This window comes from Ceratosolen solmsi, unplaced genomic scaffold, assembly GCF_000503995.2.
Source record: "Ceratosolen solmsi marchali unplaced genomic scaffold, CerSol_1.0 scaffold6, whole genome shotgun sequence".
NCBI classification, from domain to species: domain Eukaryota; kingdom Metazoa; phylum Arthropoda; class Insecta; order Hymenoptera; family Agaonidae; genus Ceratosolen; species Ceratosolen solmsi.
This window is the reverse complement of record NW_011948414.1, coordinates 7,934,052-7,955,942: the sequence shown is the minus strand read 5'-3', so window position 1 is coordinate 7,955,942 and position 21,891 is coordinate 7,934,052. Positions and strand designations below refer to the sequence as shown.

At 29.3% G+C, this 21,891-nt stretch overlaps 1 protein-coding gene across 1 annotated transcript in view; it reads right to left on the bottom strand.

Moving 5' to 3' along the window:
• Positions 1-2,990: 2,990 nt before the first annotated feature.
• LOC105367945 (phospholipid scramblase 1) overlaps positions 2,991-21,891 on the bottom strand; it is a 48,551-nt gene continuing 29,650 nt past the window's right edge. Inside the window, exons 3-7 of the mRNA XM_011506810.1 lie at positions 15,793-15,891; positions 13,732-13,949; positions 10,317-10,475; positions 5,578-5,739; positions 2,991-3,106 (exon numbers count right to left, since the gene is read on the bottom strand). Of these exons, the coding sequence (XP_011505112.1) occupies positions 3,038-3,106; positions 5,578-5,739; positions 10,317-10,475; positions 13,732-13,949; positions 15,793-15,891 (707 nt within the window). The 3' untranslated portion in view covers positions 2,991-3,037. The remainder of the gene's footprint in view (positions 3,107-5,577; positions 5,740-10,316; positions 10,476-13,731; positions 13,950-15,792; positions 15,892-21,891) is intronic.

Here is a 21,891-nt window from a genome sequence, read left to right as displayed (position 1 = left end):
ATTTAACCAATACGATCTTTTATGTTGCAGGTGCTCACCTACTTATTGGAGCAGCGAGAACTTTCCCCCCTCACTCTCTCTCACACACTCACTCACTTACTCTCTATCTCTCTGTTCATCCTTCTACCCCATCCTATTTTCCTCCAATATAGTATATCCACAAGATAAAAATAAATTAACAAGAAAATATCAGCAAATACTTACACGCGTAAAATACGGAAATTAATAAAATGTTAATGTAATAAGCATACGTGATTAAAAAGATTTAACCGCTAACACAATGATTCAAACTAATAAAAAATGAAAATAAAAACAAAACAATTAATAGTAATTTGTTGGAAAATGTGTATATATATGTATACATATATATATATATATGTATATATAATACATGTTTTTGTTGCGAATTTTTTTAAACTTCGATAAGTATTTCTTACGTAGAAACGCTCATCGAGTAGCTACAAATTATCGTTGATTATCGTATACATTGTTCAATAATAGCAGAAGTAATGATTCAAACTCTTAATGAGTGAATCATTTATTTTCAAATGATATGAACTATCAATTTGTTTTCAATCATTTCAATTGCAACAAAGTATAAACATGAAAAAATTGAAGTGACTTAGTTCCTTATATTTCACTGATAAGCGTGTATTGCATGAGATATATTAGTAATATTCCGGGGAAACGTGGATAGGAGGCGAAAAGGTGATGAAAGTAACCAAAGGAGAAAAAGAACAAGATTCAACAAGAGCGCTTGTACTATTGTATGTTATAATTTTCAGTATTTAATCGGTTTCGTTTTCTCTCCTTTTATGTATTATCGTCGCACTGGCATCGCGTCGCTTTATTTTTGCGTTTAATTCATTGTTCAAAGTTAATCAATACCTAATATAGCAAATGAAACATAAGTTTGCTTAATTAGCAATAAATATTTAGAATAAAATTTACAAGCTATAATATTTCAACATGAATTACACTTTTTCATTTATTGTTTATAGTATTATTCTACTTGTTCCTTTCGTTCGTATTATTTTTCCGATTTAGTTATTACATTTGTAATTGTGCGCTGAAATATTGGAATTGTGATGCGTATAGTTACTCGTGTTGTCCCGATGTTTTATTGTGATCGTCTCAGTGAAGTGAAGCGCTTTATAAAAAATAAAAACAAAAAAAAAACAACGTAACTTAATGATGTGACAAGAAAACCTATTTTAAATTAAAAATTAAAAGCACAGCCGATTATAAGATTTTATCATTGTTCATTTGAATTTTTAAAGACTTGATAATAAATCGAAGATCCGAGAAAGAATAAAACCAGTTCGAATGAGCGGTGATAGTGAAAAAAGAATTTGATATGAATGTTTAAAATTTTTATTAACAGTATTTTCTTGTGTATAAATAACTAGGTTTTTTTTTTTTTTTTTTTAAAGTAAATTCTATTATGCTTATTGTCATTATTCAAGCTACACGTGTTCGATCGTTTTTAACAAGTGAGCGAAAATGAAAAAAAAGTGAAAATTTGCAAATTGTGAAAGATTGCGCGAAATGCTGTGCAGTATTCGATTATCTATTTGAAGAAAGCAAAAAATGTATTAAAAATACAAGATTAGAACACGAATAAAAAACTTACACCTTAATTATGGATTTACTTTATTTATTAATTTCCCTAATACATTATTAAAACCATCAACAATGTTATACTCCATTTTTAAAAAAATTTTTTTTTTGTTTTTTTTTTGTTTTTTTTTTGTTTTTTTTTGTTTTTGTTTTTTAATACATCAAATTAAGATAATTGGAGAAACCAAGCTCTTTTGTGCTCGTTATTATGAATAATAAATAATGTAATTTTATATTTATATTCAAATGTATTCAATTATATTAATCCTCGACATATTAATAAATCAATAGCATTTTATAATGTATATTATCAAAAATAAAAAAATATTACTCTAATTTATTATTAAAATTGTTCATAGTTGATGTATGATTTTTTCATTTGAAAAAACAGGCATAAATGAAGTAATGTTTTTTTTCTATTTATATGCGTTTTAATGATAAAAAATTATTCAATTTCAATTTACGTTTTCTATAAAAAAAAATACTCTACAGGCAGGCAACCATTGATTTTCATTAAATTTATTATTATAGCTGTAACTATTATACAATTATATTGAATAATTACCACGGCATTGTAATATAAAAGCTTATGAATATCTCACTATTTCATGAATGTATATCCTACATATTTTATTGAATAAATTCTATCTATTTTAAATGAAAATTTATTGCAATTCAAAGTTTGTCATTATTTTTATATAGATTTATTTTGTATAGGATCGAAAAAGACAAAATAAATGTTATAATACTATTTGATATATGACAATAAAGAGTTGTGTAATAAATAAAATTGACGTACTCCTCGAGCAATAGAAATACGTAAAGAAAGTTTTTTGAAAAAAAAAGTGTTATATAGGCTGCTTTAATTAGTCAAATACATAAATACTATATTTTCACAGAATTATTTTATTTTAATATAATTATTTTATTATAATTAAACATTTTTAACATTATATTTTAATATTAGTTATCATTATATTAAACACGATACGTCGATTTATTTTATAAAATATTGATATTCCTTTACAACTACACAATGCATAAAATATAAAACTTTCATAACGCATATATAACAACGTTAAGTCTAAATTATTTAAATGATTTAATATTTTCGTAAAATAAGAACAGAAATTCAATCAACGATTAAAAGGAGAACAATAAGAAACTGTCTCATTGCTAAAATTATTATATAAAAAATTTTTAATCTCAGCTGGGATTATAAAAACGCGATTACATAAATCCAACCTGTTTAAAAAAAAAAAATTTAAATGTAATTATTCCATGAGCAAATGTATCCAGCCAACTCTCTATCTCTATCTTTCTCTCTCTCTCTCTCCCTCTCTCATTGTGCGTGTGCGTGTGTGTGAACACGCAGAGGACGGGATTGTGATTAAACGATCGCTCGATATTCCATTTTTCAAATGTTTCGGTTAGAATATTCCTGTAGTCGCCTCAAGTTTGATTGTTCTTGGAAATATATAAAGTCCTGAAACACAAAATTTGATTATCACGTTATATTATAATTAGTATTATGTGATATTTTTAATAATATATTATTAAGCAGGTGAATATAGAAAGAATTATAATAATAATGTAATAATACATATGCCTTGACTTAATTAAGGCTTTCAATCTTTAGCTCATCGACATATTGTATTTTAAATTTATCGCTTTTATTTATTTATACATTTAATCGAATGGTGGAGAACGATGACACTGTAATTATCAGGATCAGGATTTACATTTTAATACAGTGAGAAATTGATTAATTAGCTTTATATGCAAGTGTGAAACAGACGAAGTTGTTAAATGTTAACCTATAATTATGGCTACAATGTAAATTGATGATTTTGACTTTCTCATTATATATGAAGATCATGCAAATGATTGAGTTTTTCTGACACATTAATATTAATGCATTTCATTAAAAATAAAATACATTGCATGTTGCATTCTAAGTAATATGAAAGAATAAAATGTCTGTGTGAAAGTTTAAGAGGAACAGCGGAGGAAAAAGACAGAGATAGACAGAGGCCCAGAGAAAAGGTACGCGTCCCAGTAGCTAATACATTTTATTTTGTAATCTATTTTATTTTGTGATTTAATGCATATAATAAAGACATAGTTAGAATAATATTTTGAAGATTATTACCAGCGATGAAAATGTTAGAAAATTTTTCTATTTCAAATCTATTATAATATTAAATATAAATTTTTATGTATTTAACTAAAATATTTATAATAAATTTTTTTACCGCTACAAAAATAAGTTAATTAAATTAAGTGCAAATATATCGAAATATATAATTCGATTCCTAGTATATAAAACTTTCTTTTTATCATTTCAGTATAATATAAATTCAATAAATTATTCTATATCAAATATGTCGCTTTAACCGATTGAAGTTTTATTGCATTGTGAAACATTATGTTTATAAGAAATTGTTTATACGAATATCTTTATTAGTATATGTTTATTTAAGAATATATTACTATGAATATAATAAAAGTGAATATTGATTATAATTGTTTAATTAAGATGAAAAAGTATATCAATGCCGTTAGACTATCGTGTGAATTAGCTAATCTGATTTATAACTTGAATCTCTCAATTTTCTCAATTGAATTTTAGGAGTTTATCGTTATTTCAATTACAAAATATTTAAAAAACGTGTCATGTATTTAATTTGTTTTGTGCATGTAAATTTATTAATTTATTAATCATATGCAAGCTTGATTTCGTCATTTTAAGAACAAATGTTTTTAATTACGACTGAAAAAACAATTGAATGAGTAAAACGAATATTGTTTCTTACGATTAAGCTATTTTAAAAATATTATTTTAAATATTAGGTTACACACAGACAAAATATGTGAACTAATTTATATTTGATGATATATGTTTAAATATAGATTTTCATTTTATGTTTAGATGTTAAAAATACACGTAAAAATTATTGTATATTCGGCAATGGGAAAGAATCATTTCAAATTAATTATATCTACCGTAATAAAGCTTTTTTTTTTATTATTTATTTATTTATTATTTATTGTACAATGGTCTAAAAATGTTAAAGTGACAATATTTTTAATGATAAAATTAAAACTCGCCTTTGCGATTGAATATTTTATAATAGATTTATTAATAATACATACCAATAATTTTGAAAAGTTATTCGTTTTGATCATTATCGATTGAATAGAAAGGATAAAAATCGAAAGGATAGAAAGTATTAGTATTATAGTAACGTATAAATATTATTATAGTAACGTAGATGAAATTACACTTTTTTAAATCAAATTTTAAGAAAAACTAATATATTCCTAACGATGTCCATTGGTGCAGTAACATTTTAATTTGATATTATAAAATGTTATAATTTGCCAGAGTATTTAATGTTGTTAATCGATATAAGGAATGTTTATATAAAATATTTCACTTCTAGAAAATGTTCAAATATTACATTTAACGGCCGTATTTAAATAATTAACCTCGAGTGAAAAATCAGCGAAGGATGATATCCTTAATAATTGAATGATCCGGAAAATTAATCAAGTTATGGAATGAAAAGTAATTATCATAATGAAATTTAAATCTTTATATTCGTAACCAAATAATAGTGCAATAAAAAAAACTATTAACATAATTATCTAGTAAATCTCCTTCTCTCCCTCTCTCTCTCTCTCTCTCTCTTTCTCTCTCTCTCTCTCTCTCTGTTTTGTTGCGTTTATTAGAAAAATGAATGTATGATTTTGAGTTGACGACGGATAAAAAGCAATGAATTTATGTATTCGTAGTTCAATTGAAATTTATCATCAGATTCGCGTACGCGCACGCGCAAGTCTACTGAGTCTAGATAGACGTATTTTAAATGGCAATTAAGCTGAAAGAAGCAAAATTACGCCAGACATCATTGTCGTCAGCCTTTGCCTGTTCGTAAAACTCATTACACTCACAATTAGGAAGCAGGCGCCGATGAGAACGGCCTTGATTTTCACATCAAGGTCGACGGGGAAGCTGATGCCAAAGGAATCGCCTTCTTTAAAAAATCGCTTTGCAAGGCCTGACCAGTTTTTCGTTATCGTGCCAATGCTCTGCTGCTTATCGGTTGATCTTATCTGAAATATAGATGAGGTAGAGATGATCTACGTGGCTTTCACTGGCGGGCAATATTTATCGCTTCCTCTTATCAGACGCTAAGCGCACTCGTCATTAAAATTACGATACTACCCGAAGATATGATGTACTCGTGAATTGAGAAGCTCATGATGTTGCTTATCACGTTTCAGTTATAATCTTAGCCCATGGACAATTTTTGGATCTATTGTTCCAAAAAAATACCAGTGCATAAATAACATATTACTAATTGATAAGTTTTATGAACGATGACAACACATGCAGCTATCGCGTGCGTTTATAAATCATTAGAAATTGTTTCGAGTGAAAAGGTATTGATCAACAGAGCCGATTTTTATCAAGAATGAAGAATAATGTACCGATTCTATATAAAATTAACTTACTAATTTGTCAAAATGTTGTAGTTAATATTAATAATTAGAGATATATCGTTATTTTTTATTTCATTGACTTATTGAAGTCAAATTAAAAGCTCAAATATTATATGTAACCAATTGCATTCAATTTTATTATCATTTTACTACAATAATATTTGACCAAATTAATATTATTTTTTTTATTTTTTTTTTTCATATGCATAAATCACATTTAACCTTCAATTATCAACTATGCAATTTACTTATCTTTGTAAAGTTTTGTCATTACATAAATTGTGCAAATTTCAACTTACTTAGATAATAATTTCTTTTATTTGACTTGAATTAAGCTACTTTTGACATTTGTTAATGATTTATACCAAGAATGAAAAGATTTTGAGGAAACTCGTTTTTTGCATAGGAAATAGAATCCCTTTTTTTAAGAATTTCAAATTTGTTGTACTGGGTAAACATTATTTCATTCCTTTTTTGTACTAAACTAATTATTCTAATAAATGCATAATAATTTTCAATGCAAAAAATCTATTTTTATCCAAATTGTAAATATTGCGTTTCTATAATAATTTCTTTTTAATTTCAAATACCTTGTTTAGCAATATAACATTTTTTGCTAAATCGATTATTGAAGTTTGTTTATTAAGATTTATATTATTTAACATTAATCATAATTAATATTTTTCTTTAATTTTAAACATATCTCGAAGAAAGTGTACCATAATGATAAATTAAATTATCCTAGCACTATGGCGAAATAAAATTCCACTACATTATTAATAATAATATTCTTTATCATGATCCTTAAAACTTATTTTATTATATTAATAAAATTTCATAACAACAGTCATTAATAATAATCAATTAATCGTCATAAGAAGATCAATGATAAAATTTCTTAAAATAAATTCGTACAATTTTTAAAAATGTTCTCAAATTCATTAGAAGAAGAAGAAATTTCAGAATCTTTATTTATTTGCATATATTTAAACGATAATTAAAACTATTTGGTCTTTACAATTTGAATAATAAACATAATTTGCGTTTTATTTAAAAATATTTAAAAAATGAATAGTGAGCGTGGTGAACATTGTAAATCATATATTCATCAAATCTGAATATATTTTAATAAATTTTCCATTGAATGCTCAGCAAATTTTTTTTTCTTTAATACTGTACTTAGAAAATAAAACAATGTATTTGCCAAGTTGAAACTTCATAATTGTCATTTGAAACTTTTGAAATTGTTCTCTCTAGTTCGCTAATTGCTGCTGCGTCACAAATTTTCCCGTCTTATTGAAAGAAAGTTAGATTAATATACTACAGTAGTTTTTGAAAATAAAATATCATTTTAATAGCAACTGTATTATTGAATAAACAAATTTGCTTGAAATATATTAAGATTTCCCTAATTAGCAACGAATCATTTCCTAAGTATACAAAGATCAATAAAATTGGAAAATTTGTTAATTCAGCTCAAGATTTGTTTAATAACATTAGAATGCGATTAAACAAAAAACAGTAATAGAATTTTAATGATCATTAAGTTTTTGTTTATGTTAAATATCATTTTTCCGCGAATAACGTTTTTTATCAATACGTAGGCTTATTATTTATGACAATTACATTTGTGATAGCATCAGATTTTTCATTATAAATTGGCGATTCTTGAAAAACTATATCTTTGGTAGAATATCATTTTTAATAATTAAGAAAAAAATAAAAATTTTTACTAAATATATAAATAATTTTGAAAATATTATGTTTAGATGCGATATAATTATATTTATTGTATAAATTGTAAAATAACTTTTTACATTTGATTATGCAAATTTTCAATGTAAATATAACTGAATTAAATTTAATTAAACCTTAATTATATTGTCTATAATATTATGAAGATAATTCCTAAAAAATTATTTATTTTTTTTATGATTATTGAAAAGTTTAGATGCTGAATGTTAAGTATGTGATGATTATAAATAAAAATGCAATAAAATAGATATTTTTAATCGTTTATGTATGTATATTACGAACACGTATACTATATATATTATAAAATTGTCAAATTATACCTTGGGATACCTCTGAGCCGTAATTTATCTGTTCCTTTTAACAAAACTGATCCTTTAAATTAGTGAGTACGCTTACGTTTCCGAGTATTAAATCAGATAACTGATATTCTGTTTGGAAAATTGTGACTGAGAAAGATAGTTGGAAATAGTTAATCTAGGATTCGATTGTATTTTAACAAAAATTCACAGCGCACATTTATATCAATAGTATCGATCGCCTTGATAGTTATTTCAGAACAAATTATTATACAATACATGTTGTTAATTTAAAATATGTTTTATATTGAATAACATTATAAAAACAATCCTAGACAACTTTTAATTTTTTTTCGATACAAATCATCTTAAAACATAGCGGCAAATCATTTTATCATCTTTCGTTCGTCCTTTGCCTTTTTCATTTAACTTCACATCGTTGCTATGCCAGCCGTAATTATACTCAATCCTTAAGCTATTAATAAGAATAAATGGAAATTATTGAAGCATGCATTATTAATTTGGAAAAATATTGCAATTAAATAGGATAGAGTGTGCAAGAAAATTCGACAGTGAAATTAATGTTTGAGAAAACAATAAGAAAAGTCGAATTATTGTATGACTTATTGTAAGGAAAAATAGCTTCCTAGAGGTTACAAAATTTATACGGCTTTATTTAATATGTGACTCAGCAAAGGTTTCTTTTCAAAACTTGTTTTGAATGCAAGTCCGCAACAGATAATTAATTGCGCATTTACTATTTAGCTTATTGATAACATTTTAATTAAGATGCTCGATTATACGGCTTAAAGCTATAATATAGCCCGATAATAAAGTAGACACTTTATCTAAAAGAAAGGGAAAAGATCTTAAAAATGTAATATTGATAAGAAATTAAAAATTCTGCAATAATTTTATAGAAAAAAAAAAAAAAAAAAAAAAAAAAAAAAAAAAATTACATCTAACAGAACGCATATTGAGATTAAAACGAGCGCTTATGCTCTCGACGCGCTCTTACCTATATAAATGCAATAACATATAATGGATATGCGAGATAATCTCGTATAAATATGAAATATAAATAAATTAGTCTTAAAATACTCTTAATATTTTAATGAGAACTAGAAGGCATCATCGACCGTGAAAAAATACTGCTCAAACTATGCGAACGATTGTCGCTGCGATGCACAGATTTCTTCCAATTTAAAAAGTTTATCTGCTAAAATGAACGACACACAACATTTAGACGAATAAAAAATCGCGTATTCGCGAGAAAGCGTTAAAAACTAAATGCGATTGACTGGTGTATCGATAAAAAAAAAAATAATAAAAAAAAACAATTCTAATAATAATAATAAAGCAAGATAGAAAATGGAAGTGTACAACGCTATATTCGATGACTATAAGAAATCTATATTAAGATAATATTAAGATAAAATTCACTCGCGAAGACAATAGAGATATAAAAAGACTTTCAAATTAAATAGATAATAAGCAGACTTTGTAAGAGTTAAGCAATGGTTGGTTCATAGAAATTAAAAGCACAAAAGTGTTAACAGCTTAATACAGCGGTGCATAGGTATTTACTTTTATCCGAGCTCACTTATATTTCAACGAGCTTAATCCCTACTATCGATGTACTTCCATAAAAGCTCTGTACCCTTACTACGTATTGCTCATTCAGCGGGTGCGTAATAAGGCGAAATAAATTTGAATATCGTTATTCCGCGCCAAGCCTACGCATCAATTACAAACTATATTTTACAAATTTGCGAACGGCAGTGCTTTGTATTCATAAGCTTGTAAAATCGGCTCGCGAGGATTACCAATTAACTGGCCTTTGCCTGCTTCTCGAACAACTCAACTTCATCCAAAATCATACGTACTATCAATGATTATTCATTGTGCTTTGGATCACGGCATCCAAATAATTCCCGAAAGTACGATTCGGGATTTGGGGACTTGTAACGCTATTCAGCAGTAAATTGTTCACATGAGATTGTTCTCGTTAGCAAAGTGTCCAACCACATTGACGAAACTCGTTGCTGCTCGCTTAGCGATTTGTGCACGAGCATAGCATTCAACGTCTCTTGGAGGAATGGCGGAGAACAGGAGGAGAAGGTTCGTCTTCCTTACGCGAAAATTCACGTTGCCGATGCAGTAGTAGGTGATCGGACCCTTGATGTAGAGTACCGGCGAGTCGAGGGAATCGAGGATCGTGAACGAGGGCCTCCAGGCGTTGCAGTTCTGCCTCACCGAACCCAGCAGTTGGTTGTTCGCGTGAATCGTCATTCGCTAGAAAGAGAACATTCGTAAGCTTTTTCCATGGCTCATTGATTTTGATGCTTGATATTATTTTTCTCTGTCTTATCTAGTACGTCTGCGTAATTTAACGGGGGTCAACCTTACTAATTATACTCGTGCATTAAATCTTTTACAAACTTAAATTCTTTAAAGACAGATGCTCTTCGAAAGTTTTTCTTGAAATCTATCGATTTACGAAAGATTATGTCGACAGTAGGGTTTGTGTAAATGAAAATGCACTTGCATCATAAACAATGCAATTCTCTGATTAATTAAATCAAAATATTCATTTGTAATAATAATTAAGAAGTGTAGCTTGGTATTGGATAATGAAATTTTCAATTAGTCAAAAAGTAATCGAAACTAACTATTGATATCAATCATATGTCATTAAAAAGAAACAACCATACACCATGCTATCTGATATATTTTTAATACTATTAATCAATAAATAGTTTTATAATTGAAATGAAAAAAAAAAAAAAATTTAAGTTTAAATAAATAATTCAAGTTTAAAATATTATTATTAAGCAATTTTATAACAGCTTAAAAAGTAAAAATTCTAACAAATTTTTTATCTTTAAGAAATAGATTTAATCAATGAAAATTTAATGAATTCAATCAGAGCGATCGACAATTTGTAACTTTTAAAAATAAATTACACTTTCACTTGTAATTTCACAACAAAATTTGAAATCAATATACATTAAATGAATAATCCATTACGTTCGATTAAATAAATTAATTTATAATGACTTGCTTTTTTGTAGAAAATTTATATAAATCATTTGCATTTGCATTATCGCATACAAAAAAAAAAACAAAACAAAAAAAACACAAAATAATAATGCATTAGAAGGAAATAGAAAATGTAAAACTGTTATTGTGTTATGTTTTTTATGGTACTTTGAAATTCTTTTAGATTCAATATTGTCTAAAGTTTTTGTTCTTGTGAAATATTAAAATTTACTTCAATTTGTAAACAAATATTTCAAATACTAGAGTTTGAATAACTCCACAACTTTCATTTTCTACTTGGTTATTCAATCGGACGTTTAATCGATCGTGTAATTTGTAAAATTTGATTATTCAATTCGAAATTTAAAACTATTTTGATCATATTATGCATACAAATGTTGTAATAGTGATTACTGAAAGAAAGAAAAAAGCTTCGTAATTTGTAAAGTTTAATATACAATTGAATGTAAAGTTAAAAATGCATTGTAAATGTAAATCGATGGATTTTTCACGAAGATTTATAAAATGTTTAAGAAGCAAAATGAAGAAGAATTTTTTGGCTTTTATTTAAAATGTTAGTCAAGCTAATTAATTATACATAATACAATGTATGCTAATAACATACAGATCTTTAAAACAAATATTATTTCAATTTTCTTATCAATATATTTTTAATATATGTGCAAATATATATTATTAATCTTATTACGTATTTTATTAGTTGTAAAACACTTTATATTTGAGGTACCTTGGTTTTTATTTCATGCATTAGTTATAAAATTTATGATAAAAATTAAAAGTCAATCATCCACTTTAGCAGTGAGTGTTAATGAAAAATAAAATGTTAAAAGCAGATTTTTATTTCTTTATCCTATATGTATTGAATAATTTATATAATGCATTATAAAGATAAAAATAATCCAAAAAACATGATAAGTTTAAAATTGTATTGAAATTATGGCATAATAATTATTAAATTTGATTAAATAATAGTTAAAAGCTACAGGAGTATTCTTATTTTTTAATGTACAGCCAAAATTAATATATATATATATATATATATTATATATATAAATGTTTTTTATCGGATCATTGTCGATATTCTATATGTCGGACAGACAAATATGAGTATTATTAAAAGTTATTGTTACGTAAAGGTATGATGAATTTTTTCAATAATACTTATTTCATATAAGTACGCTAACAGCATTGAAAAAGAATATTTACTAAATCTTTTATGTCTTTTATTTTATACTATGCAAAAAATGTATTAATATAATAGTTTGTTAATCTATTTTAATAACAGTTTTGTTAATACTTAAATAAATAATTAAAATGATTAACCGTTTGGCATAGTATTTTATCAATTTGCTCAGATTTATAATGGAAAATTAAATACAAAAATTAATCAAGAATCGTATAAGAAGCTATTCACAAAGAATAAAACATTAATAATATTACAAATTACATAATGGAAGATTATTTAACGATGTCGAACTTGAAAATATTCTATGAAAAATGATCAGGTTGATTAATACATTAAAAATCTCGTCGAAAATATTGAAAGGAAAAAGAAACTATATCTAATAGTGAAATATCTAAATGTATTTCTTATCTTTATTAGAAGATTCAATTAAAATTGAAATTAATTTGATGCTTGCATAATTCAAATAATTTATCATTGGCCGAGTATTACGATTAATAACGATGAAAATATTCAACTAACATGATTAAATTTAGGTAAAAATTTAATGCATTATTATTATCATTAGACTTTTTAAATATTCATTTAATCCAAGATATGATTTTAATAAAAGAAACGAGTTTCTACTTTATTTCAGTTTTACTTTTATACACACAACATTTTATACGTCCAATAACGACATTTGATCAAGTAATATAAAAATAATACTGTTTTATATGAAAATATAATGTTCCTAAAGATAATATGGTTGAGTAAAATTCCATGGATCTGAAGTTTTTAGGAACGCTAGTACTACTTCCGGAAAATGAAATCAAGATTCCTTATCTCTTACCTAAAGTAAATTAAAGATAAATGAAATTGAAGTTAAATATATACATATACAAATATATATATATATATATATATATATATATATATATATATATATATATATCAAATCGATTGAAAACATTAAATTCAAATAAATTACACAGAGTAGAGCATGTATTATAAATAATGTACTAGTGAATATTACAGACTGTAGTGTCGGTTGTTACATAATATTCAGAATAATAAACACAGAGAAACTTTTTTGTAAAGCCTGTGTCGGTATATATTAAATGTCTGTAGCAACAAAGGTAATTGGCAGTACTTTCTATTGATTACAAGGTCTTGAATATGAGTAAGAGTCTCTCAAGTACCGTCAACAATTTACTGTTCACCAAACACTGGAGAACATTGAGAGATAATTGTGGATCGTTGAGAAGGGCAACGATTCTTCTTGGAGAAGAGTTCCAAGAGTCTCTAGAGGTGGGCAAATCTTACCTGCAAACAGCAGGGAAAGCAGCAGCTGGAGCATCTAAGCGAGCGAGTTAGCCGGAAGATCTCTCGATGATGCTTATCGAGGAGGTGGAAGTTCCAGCCCCGATGCTTACCTAAGCAGCAACGTGAGCATACATCGGATTCCTCGAGAGCGACGTAGATGAGCTCACCGTTGGCGCTTGACACTCGGTACTGTTTATTGCTCTCCCATAGGTGTAGCGCTACAATGGATAAATGTCTATGGAATTTCTATCATTCGAACGTTACTGGGTGCTCAGATACGGGAATCACACAATAAACTTTAAATTAGTGATCGTAGACATGTTCGACTGTAGAATTGCGTTAATCAAGAGAGAATAGTAAATAAATAATAGTAAACATTATTAGGGCTTCCCATTATATTATTCATATAATTTTTATTTATCTTTTCGAATTCTATTTAAATATATCATTATTACGATCGTTGAATAGAAATTTCAGATAAAAAGTAGTTATAATTATTATCTTTGTTCTTATCTTCAATATCATAATTATTATAATTATTATTAATCCAATACTTTAAATTGTTTTAAATTCATTTTTCTTCGCTTCGAAGTACAAAATTACATAGGATATTGGTTCCTATGAATCGTATCTATTAATAATCAAAACGTACAATTTAACGTACTTAATTCTTTATTTTTATATAAAAATTACCAATTATGAATGTCGTAATTCATTCTAAAATTTAAGGATCATACATACATATATATAGATAATATTATAATAACATACAACAGCGTATGTGCGTTAGGGTCACTATGTATATGTGCATAAACATCATTCATATTGTTTTTTATTTGCCTCTGAATTTTATTTGAAAATAATGCTCAAATATTATTTTCTCTTTACTAAAACTTATATTTCAATAGAGCATCGTGATTGTTATGTATGATTTTTATTATTAAAGCGTAGTTGATGACTATCTAGTAAGATGGTAAATATCATCATTAACCGATGTATATAATAATAAATAGTATTTGATCAAATATTTGTTTTTTATATTAATAAGTGAATAATTATTACCACAGATAACGGCTAAATTAAATAGCAATACGGTTGATGCTACTTTTTTTTCATAATATATGTCCGTTCATCACTATAGAGTCGACTAAATTTATATTAAAAAAAAAATTTGTTTTCTAAATTTTTTATGTCCAACGGTCTAGCCCGAATTAATTAATAACGTTCATACATTGAATAATCTAAATATTGATTTATATTATATTTAAGCACTTGATACAATCGATCAGCACATGTAATCTTATCCGGATAAATTTAATTAGATGACAAAAAAAAAAAAATTTTAATGCAGAAATAAGGGTAAACGTTGCGAGATTGTTTATTTATTTATAAGACTTGATTGTCCATCAATGCTGTAACATTGCTTCAATCAATATTTTTTCAACGGTACAAGTCTCTAAAATAAGCCACAAGAATTTTATAAATTATATTTTTAATACACAGCGCACATCCGATATTTTCACTTCGATTTTCAATGAATGCGAATATATTTTAATTATACAAAAAAAAAGTTTTGTTAACAATGTTTAGATAATATTAGATAAATCCAAGTCATAATTTAATGGTAATTTTGGCTAGTAGAAAAATATCCAAATTTTCACTCTAAAATAATACGTGTATTACTCTTATTATAAGCAATACTGCTTAAAAGATAAAAATATTGATTGCGATATGCCCTTATTATTATGAGGAAGAGCATTTTTATGGCTAGAATGATGGATGCCCCAAAGCACAAAGAAATTAGCTTCTCGTAAATGATAATTTTACTCGAGCGTTAATTCTTCACTACGTACAGGATCAATCATTGTGCACGAGCAATCTAGTGCCCAAAGGAGCCGCCTTTCACGGTCTTAATGGCCTCACGTTTAATTATTTTAAACTCGCGTTGTCTAACCAATCAACTACTTCGCCGAGCCATCTCCACTATGGCTTTTCTTCGTGTGAGTCGAGCGACCTGGGGTCATCGCGATTCCGGGGAAACAAGGATTCGGGAATACATACCTTCGACACTGTCCTGCTCGCCGTCGACGAATATCCGATCAAGGGGCATAAGCGAGAGTAAGCCTGGTGGAAAGGTCGTACTCGTCTCTCGCCATCCTGCTGCATCCACCACCGAGAACAGACAAGCGGATAAGGCACAGGGACGCGCGCGCGCGCGCGCGGGCAGAGTAATAAATGCACTTTGATCGTGGGACTCGGTGTGCAAAATTCAGGCCCGGACGTAATCCAGGAGGGAGACGCGGCCGACTCGGCAGCCGTAGACGCCCGGGGTTTGGCTCGCCAGCGATCTAAGGGATGCTCACGAGGATTAATATTACGTCGAATGCTCGCGGCCATCCGAATTACGATCATGCCAAGGCTTCCCGTCGCTTTTCCGCGAATGGATTTCCGCTGGCACGACTTGGACGTTCGGACAGTTGAGCTTCAAGCCATGAAGCTTGAACGCACCCGCATTATGTGATAATTGAAGCTTTTGCGTCAATTGCATTGAGCAGGCAATACGCATTGCAAAAATTGACCAAGTAAATGCATGTGTATGTGGCAAATTATGGCAAAATATGGGCGTTGAAATGCCTTTAGATGATTCGAATGAATCAAATTCCGCTAACATTGATAACAAACAGTTGTCATGAGAGGCATTTAATTTTCTTTATCGAAATTATTTTTATACGTATTATAAAATATCAAGATAAATTTTATTAGTACGCACACGCGCGCACATAAATAAAATTTACAATTAATTATATAAACAAAAATAATTTTTTTTTTTTTTTATTATTATTGTATATATGCAGTAATTGTATTTTTACAATTTATATTTTCAATTGTAATAGTGCTTAGTTACGTTTTATAAGTCTAAGTATTTAGTATAAAGAATAATTTATAGCCATATACTTTTGGTTGTAAATGTACAAATTATCTATGTGAGTTTATAATATTAAGCTCCTATATCTTTTACTTATATAATAAAATTATTTAATTGGCATTTATATTTTAAAATTTTTTATACCATTTACAAAGTCTCTACTCGCAAGTTTAATTACTTCCAAGCCAATGATATATAAAAATTTAAGTGACGCTTAAAATTTACCATATACACAAAGGTTTATAGCTCTTTCCGAATCAATATATATTTTATACTAAAATCAAAGTATTTTATAATTGTTGTTAAATTCTTAAAAATAAGATTTTTCAAAAGACAGATGCAAAATTTAAAAATCCAAGGACTTTTACCGATTATTTATTTTCTAATATTTGAGTAAATTTTCTCTCGATTCTACAAAATTTCTCTCCATACTTTTAAATGATTTTGCGCGAATATTTTGAAGAAAAAAAAAACTTCATCTCTAATTTTTTTTTGCAAATTTCACCGGACATTCAAATAGTAATTGTCGAACGACTGGCATTTTCAAAGACGAAAATTGGCCCAATTGCTATGAACCTCGGCCATCAATGCCTCACAAGCGTTATAGACGAGTAAATTAATTGTAACTCTGCTCATTTGTCAAATCTACTTTTATCATATTAACGTGTCAAGCATTGGACACATATCCGTCGTCCCTTTCAAACGTGAGTCTCGTAATTGAATAACTAAGGCAAGACTGTGGATTGACAGTCGGCGTTCGATAAAAGCCAACTAGCAAGCTTCAACGTGATTATTCACCAATAGCAAGAGCGAGTGATTTCATAATATAAAAAGAATAATAATAGGAACCTGATGCGTTGCTCTTCCTCGGTACGAAATCGCACATAGCCCGCACGTCGCCTCCTAAAGCGCAAAGTGCCGCAGTTAATTAGGATTTTGCGCACGTGTCTACTGATCAACCGTAGCTTAAGCTTCCACGAGTGCTCCGAGGAGTAATAATCGTCGCTGTCCATTTCCCCGCCTTTATCACTTCATTCTTCCATCCAATTATCCAATATTGTTCTAACAATTATTAGCGAGCCTTTCGCGCCACCAACGCCAGATGAACTTTACCGACGAGTTGACTTTCGATGCACCTTTACTTCCTACAGCTTCCACCGTCTTCCTCTTAACGACCCTCCGACTTCATCATCCTCACCTCCAAAGCTTGTCTTTATCAATATTACCAGGCTGTCTCTGCTCTTTCATTCTTAAATTCTGCACATTATACTTCTGCGCGCAAACTAATTCCAATCCCTGGGGATTACAGAAAATCATTATTATCTTACTTTTACAGAATGCTCGCGAGGAATTTCGCTAGAATTCAGTGTCTTAAAAATCGATGAACACTTAATCTGTTCATTGACCCATTTTCTCTTAGCTTCTCGATAATCTATTAATAGATTATTATCACGTGTGGCTATCTAAGAATTTCTAATATAATATAAAATATCAAACATTCTTCGATAGCGACGAATTTTTCGTATACTCCAAGATTGTCATTTAATAATTTTATTTTTATGCGTGAGCATTGTTAGCACGTCAAATATCAGGCTGTCGAACTACTCGTTTTCCTAATTTTGCTGATAAAACAAAAAAAAAAAACAAAAAAAAAAACAAAAAAACAAACAAAAAAAACAAAAAAAAAGAAGAAATTCGTAATAAACGAGCGTATTAGTTCTATTCCCTTTACATACAATTTTCCTCAATTTTTGTGCACACTTACAAAAGTTTGAATACGTTTTTATCTTTTTCTTTTTTTTTTTTTTTAAATTCGAATTCAGAGCAAAGATCGATAATAGTTTGGAACAAAAATGATCTCTCTCTCTCTTTCTCTCTCTCTCTCTCTCTCTCTCTCTCTCTCTCTCTCTATTTACTTAATTATTCTCATGGAATAAGCATAATTTCTGTTTACATTTTGCGCTTTGTCCCGTCGCGATAACGATGTCTACGATATTAGGTAAATACAAAATTTCACTTTCGAAACTTGTTCCAATAATATATCTCGCCATATCTATACATATCTATACATATTTATATTTATATTTATATTTATTTATCAGTACAGAAAATTTCACATATTTATATGAGCATTTATTCATCATGATTATTCATCTAACAAAAATAACAATTAATACATTTACACGTGATTAGCAGCATTTACAATGGTTGTGTAAGCTCTGCACAAATTTAATAATTTAACGCAATCTATTTATTTCAATGGAATAAATAATTTGACATCGCGTTGGGGCGTCATGACTTTTATAAACATTTCTTTCTACATTTTGAATTTTCTAGCTCTGTGTACGATGCGTACGTAATGCAGGAGACCAAATATCGAGAAACATGCTATTTCTTTTTCTTTTAAATTTTTAAATATTTATGATCAAGTGTATTATCGGATGCCGCACACGGCTATTAACATTTCGCGGCTGAAAAATTCTTTCATCAAAGCAGCCCCTACTGGAAAGTCACAAGTACCTATTGCGCAAGAAAAGCACTCGACGAGCGTCATATAATGTCGCGCACACAAAAATCAGGAAACTTGCGTAGCCACCGGATAAGCTCACCGACCATCCAATGGGGTAAACCCCAATCAACAGAAGCTATCCGCGTACCTTGGATCTCCGTCTTATTGGTGCCTTGCGGCGTCCGGAGGAAGGCTGCCGTGCAGTGAGGTGATTCGACGACACGCGACTCTTCCACTCGCGGTGAATACGACAACGATACTGGGATCCGAGTCGAGACACACGTACCACCGATGCGCCATCCACGGGGCCAAGTCGCTGATAATGCCAAGCGCTGATAAGCCTCGCGACCCTCTCCTCCTCCTACCGCCATACCCCCCACCCCTACGTAATTAGCTGGGCACTTGGATAGCGCGCGTTATTAGGCAGCGTTTGACACTGTTGATGACTCCCGGTGCTGACAGCCCACTACATAACGGGACGCTGCTAATTGTCATTAATCATTAAGATACGGCCATTTGGCACGCGTGTACTTTGGTGTAATTTATCGTGGTATTACATTCGCGAGCTCCCCCGAGTCTTTTCACCTGCTGCCGTCCGGCCCTCGCATTCTATCCGACCGAATGAACTATGACCGAATAACTGAATGACTTAAACGATCGTACGAATTACATTCGTTTGCCCGATCGCTTTTATCATCTCTTTGGATAATAATGCTCAGCGATGCGCTTATCGGCCTCCTTTAACGCTTTATATAATTGCCTCATTTAACAAAGTTTAATTACTTTTAATCGCACGCTTTCAAATCTTTTTTCGCATTATAAATTATACACGCGAATAATCATAGGGATGTTTGCTAATTTATTGCGTTGAAATGTTCATTCGCACAGAAATGGATATTTGTGCATGAGCAAGTCCATCGACTAAGTACGTCTGTAATTAAAGGCATTTGGAATGAGTCTCGCTCTTGGAGTAATGTTTAAATAATTTTTGCCCCTTGACATTTGAACTTAACTTACGTTCCTTTTTTTTTACTTTTTTTTGTTTTTTTGTCAATTCAGCGAGCAGGGCTAAGTCTCCGCGATATTCGGCTATTCTCCAACGCTCATTAAAAGTACTTAAACAATTTCAATGTCATCGAACACAATACAAAATAATTGTTCGTGTTGTTTACATATTGGCTACGTAGGAAAAGCCTTTATACCGCGTAATAGCGCTTAAATGGCTTTCGAGGCTTGATTTATTCGCCGATTAATAGAGTCATTGAAAAAGTTACAAATATGTGCAATTTAATGATTACGTAACACGATTGGCCTAGAACTTGACGAGCGATAAAATTGGTAGGAAGCGTACGTTCGTGGCTATTTGGTCGTTGCAATTGCCGATAACATAAAGATAGGCGAAGGGCGGCAGGAAAACGGCACCGACTGCTAACTTAACTAACCTTCGCAAAAAGCTTTTCAACACTAATCACGTAGGCCGAAAAGTGAAATTATCGAGTGAAGCCCGATACTTTGATTTTTCGATTGATGAATAGAAAAAAAAAAAAAAAAAATTCATTAGCGGCTCGAGGAACAGACGCTCCATCCATCGGTCCATAACTTATTTACGGTGAAACTTGAAAAAATTAATAATGGCTTTTAAAAACGCTTTGGCGATGGGAAAGACAAAAAAAAATTGTATTCAAGAATCTTTCAGTTTCGTGCGCGTAAAATGTGAATAAGATTTTAGATAGTGACTCTCGTTAAAAAATATAATTATAATATCTTACTTTTATTAACATTTTCCAAGTATGCATTAATCAAATTGTTATCTGCATTAAAGTCTCTTTGGATAAATATACAAGAAAAAGAAAAAAGAAAAAAAAAGAAAATGAAAGAAAGAAGGAAAGAAAAGAGACGAAAGAAAAAAGAACAAGAAAAGGAAAAAAGAGGAAAAAAACGGTTAAACAACATTTCCAATTGCACTTGAAAAGACACAGATAGGATATAAGCTGCTTAATCGCATCAATCAATATTTTATACGATATTCTGAAATATATTCTTCAAAACACAGAATATCATAACAATAAATTTAATAATAAGAAAAAGCTGAAGATAACGCATAGAATTGAGTTGACATTAACAGTAAATAACGCGCGCGCACAAGCACAAACACACAACAAAAATCAGAAATACATGGAGAATAATAAATTAATTATCGAATGTTTAATTATAATGTCAATGTTAATCTAAAATTAGTTTATACATATTGTTTGTTCGATAAATTCACAACCAGGTCTTTGTATTTGGGAAAATATTTTTTAGAGCATTTATTCAACGCCACGATACTTTTATCCTTCAAAATAGTCGCTAAACTTACATTGGTAAAAGCGACATTGCAAATATCTCATAAGATAAATCGACCTACAAATCCAAATTATTTCCAATGATAATCGTCGTGACAACCCTTGCGATAAATGTTCTTTCGCACACTCGAAAGCCTCGCCTCTGCGCGAAATTACCAAAGCGATCGCTTAAAGGTCAAACGCCTCCACATCGTCGACACATCCCCATGAAAGTATCGAAGGGTGTCGAGGCGCTATAAACTAATGTAAATGCACAAGGCACAAACATTTAAGCCAGTAAACGTCAGAGTAGAAAGCATTGAGTCTCCGGGGACTCGTGTTGCATACTATTGCACGATGGCGGGCGGCAAGGTCGGGGGGGGGGGGGGGGGGTGGGGGGG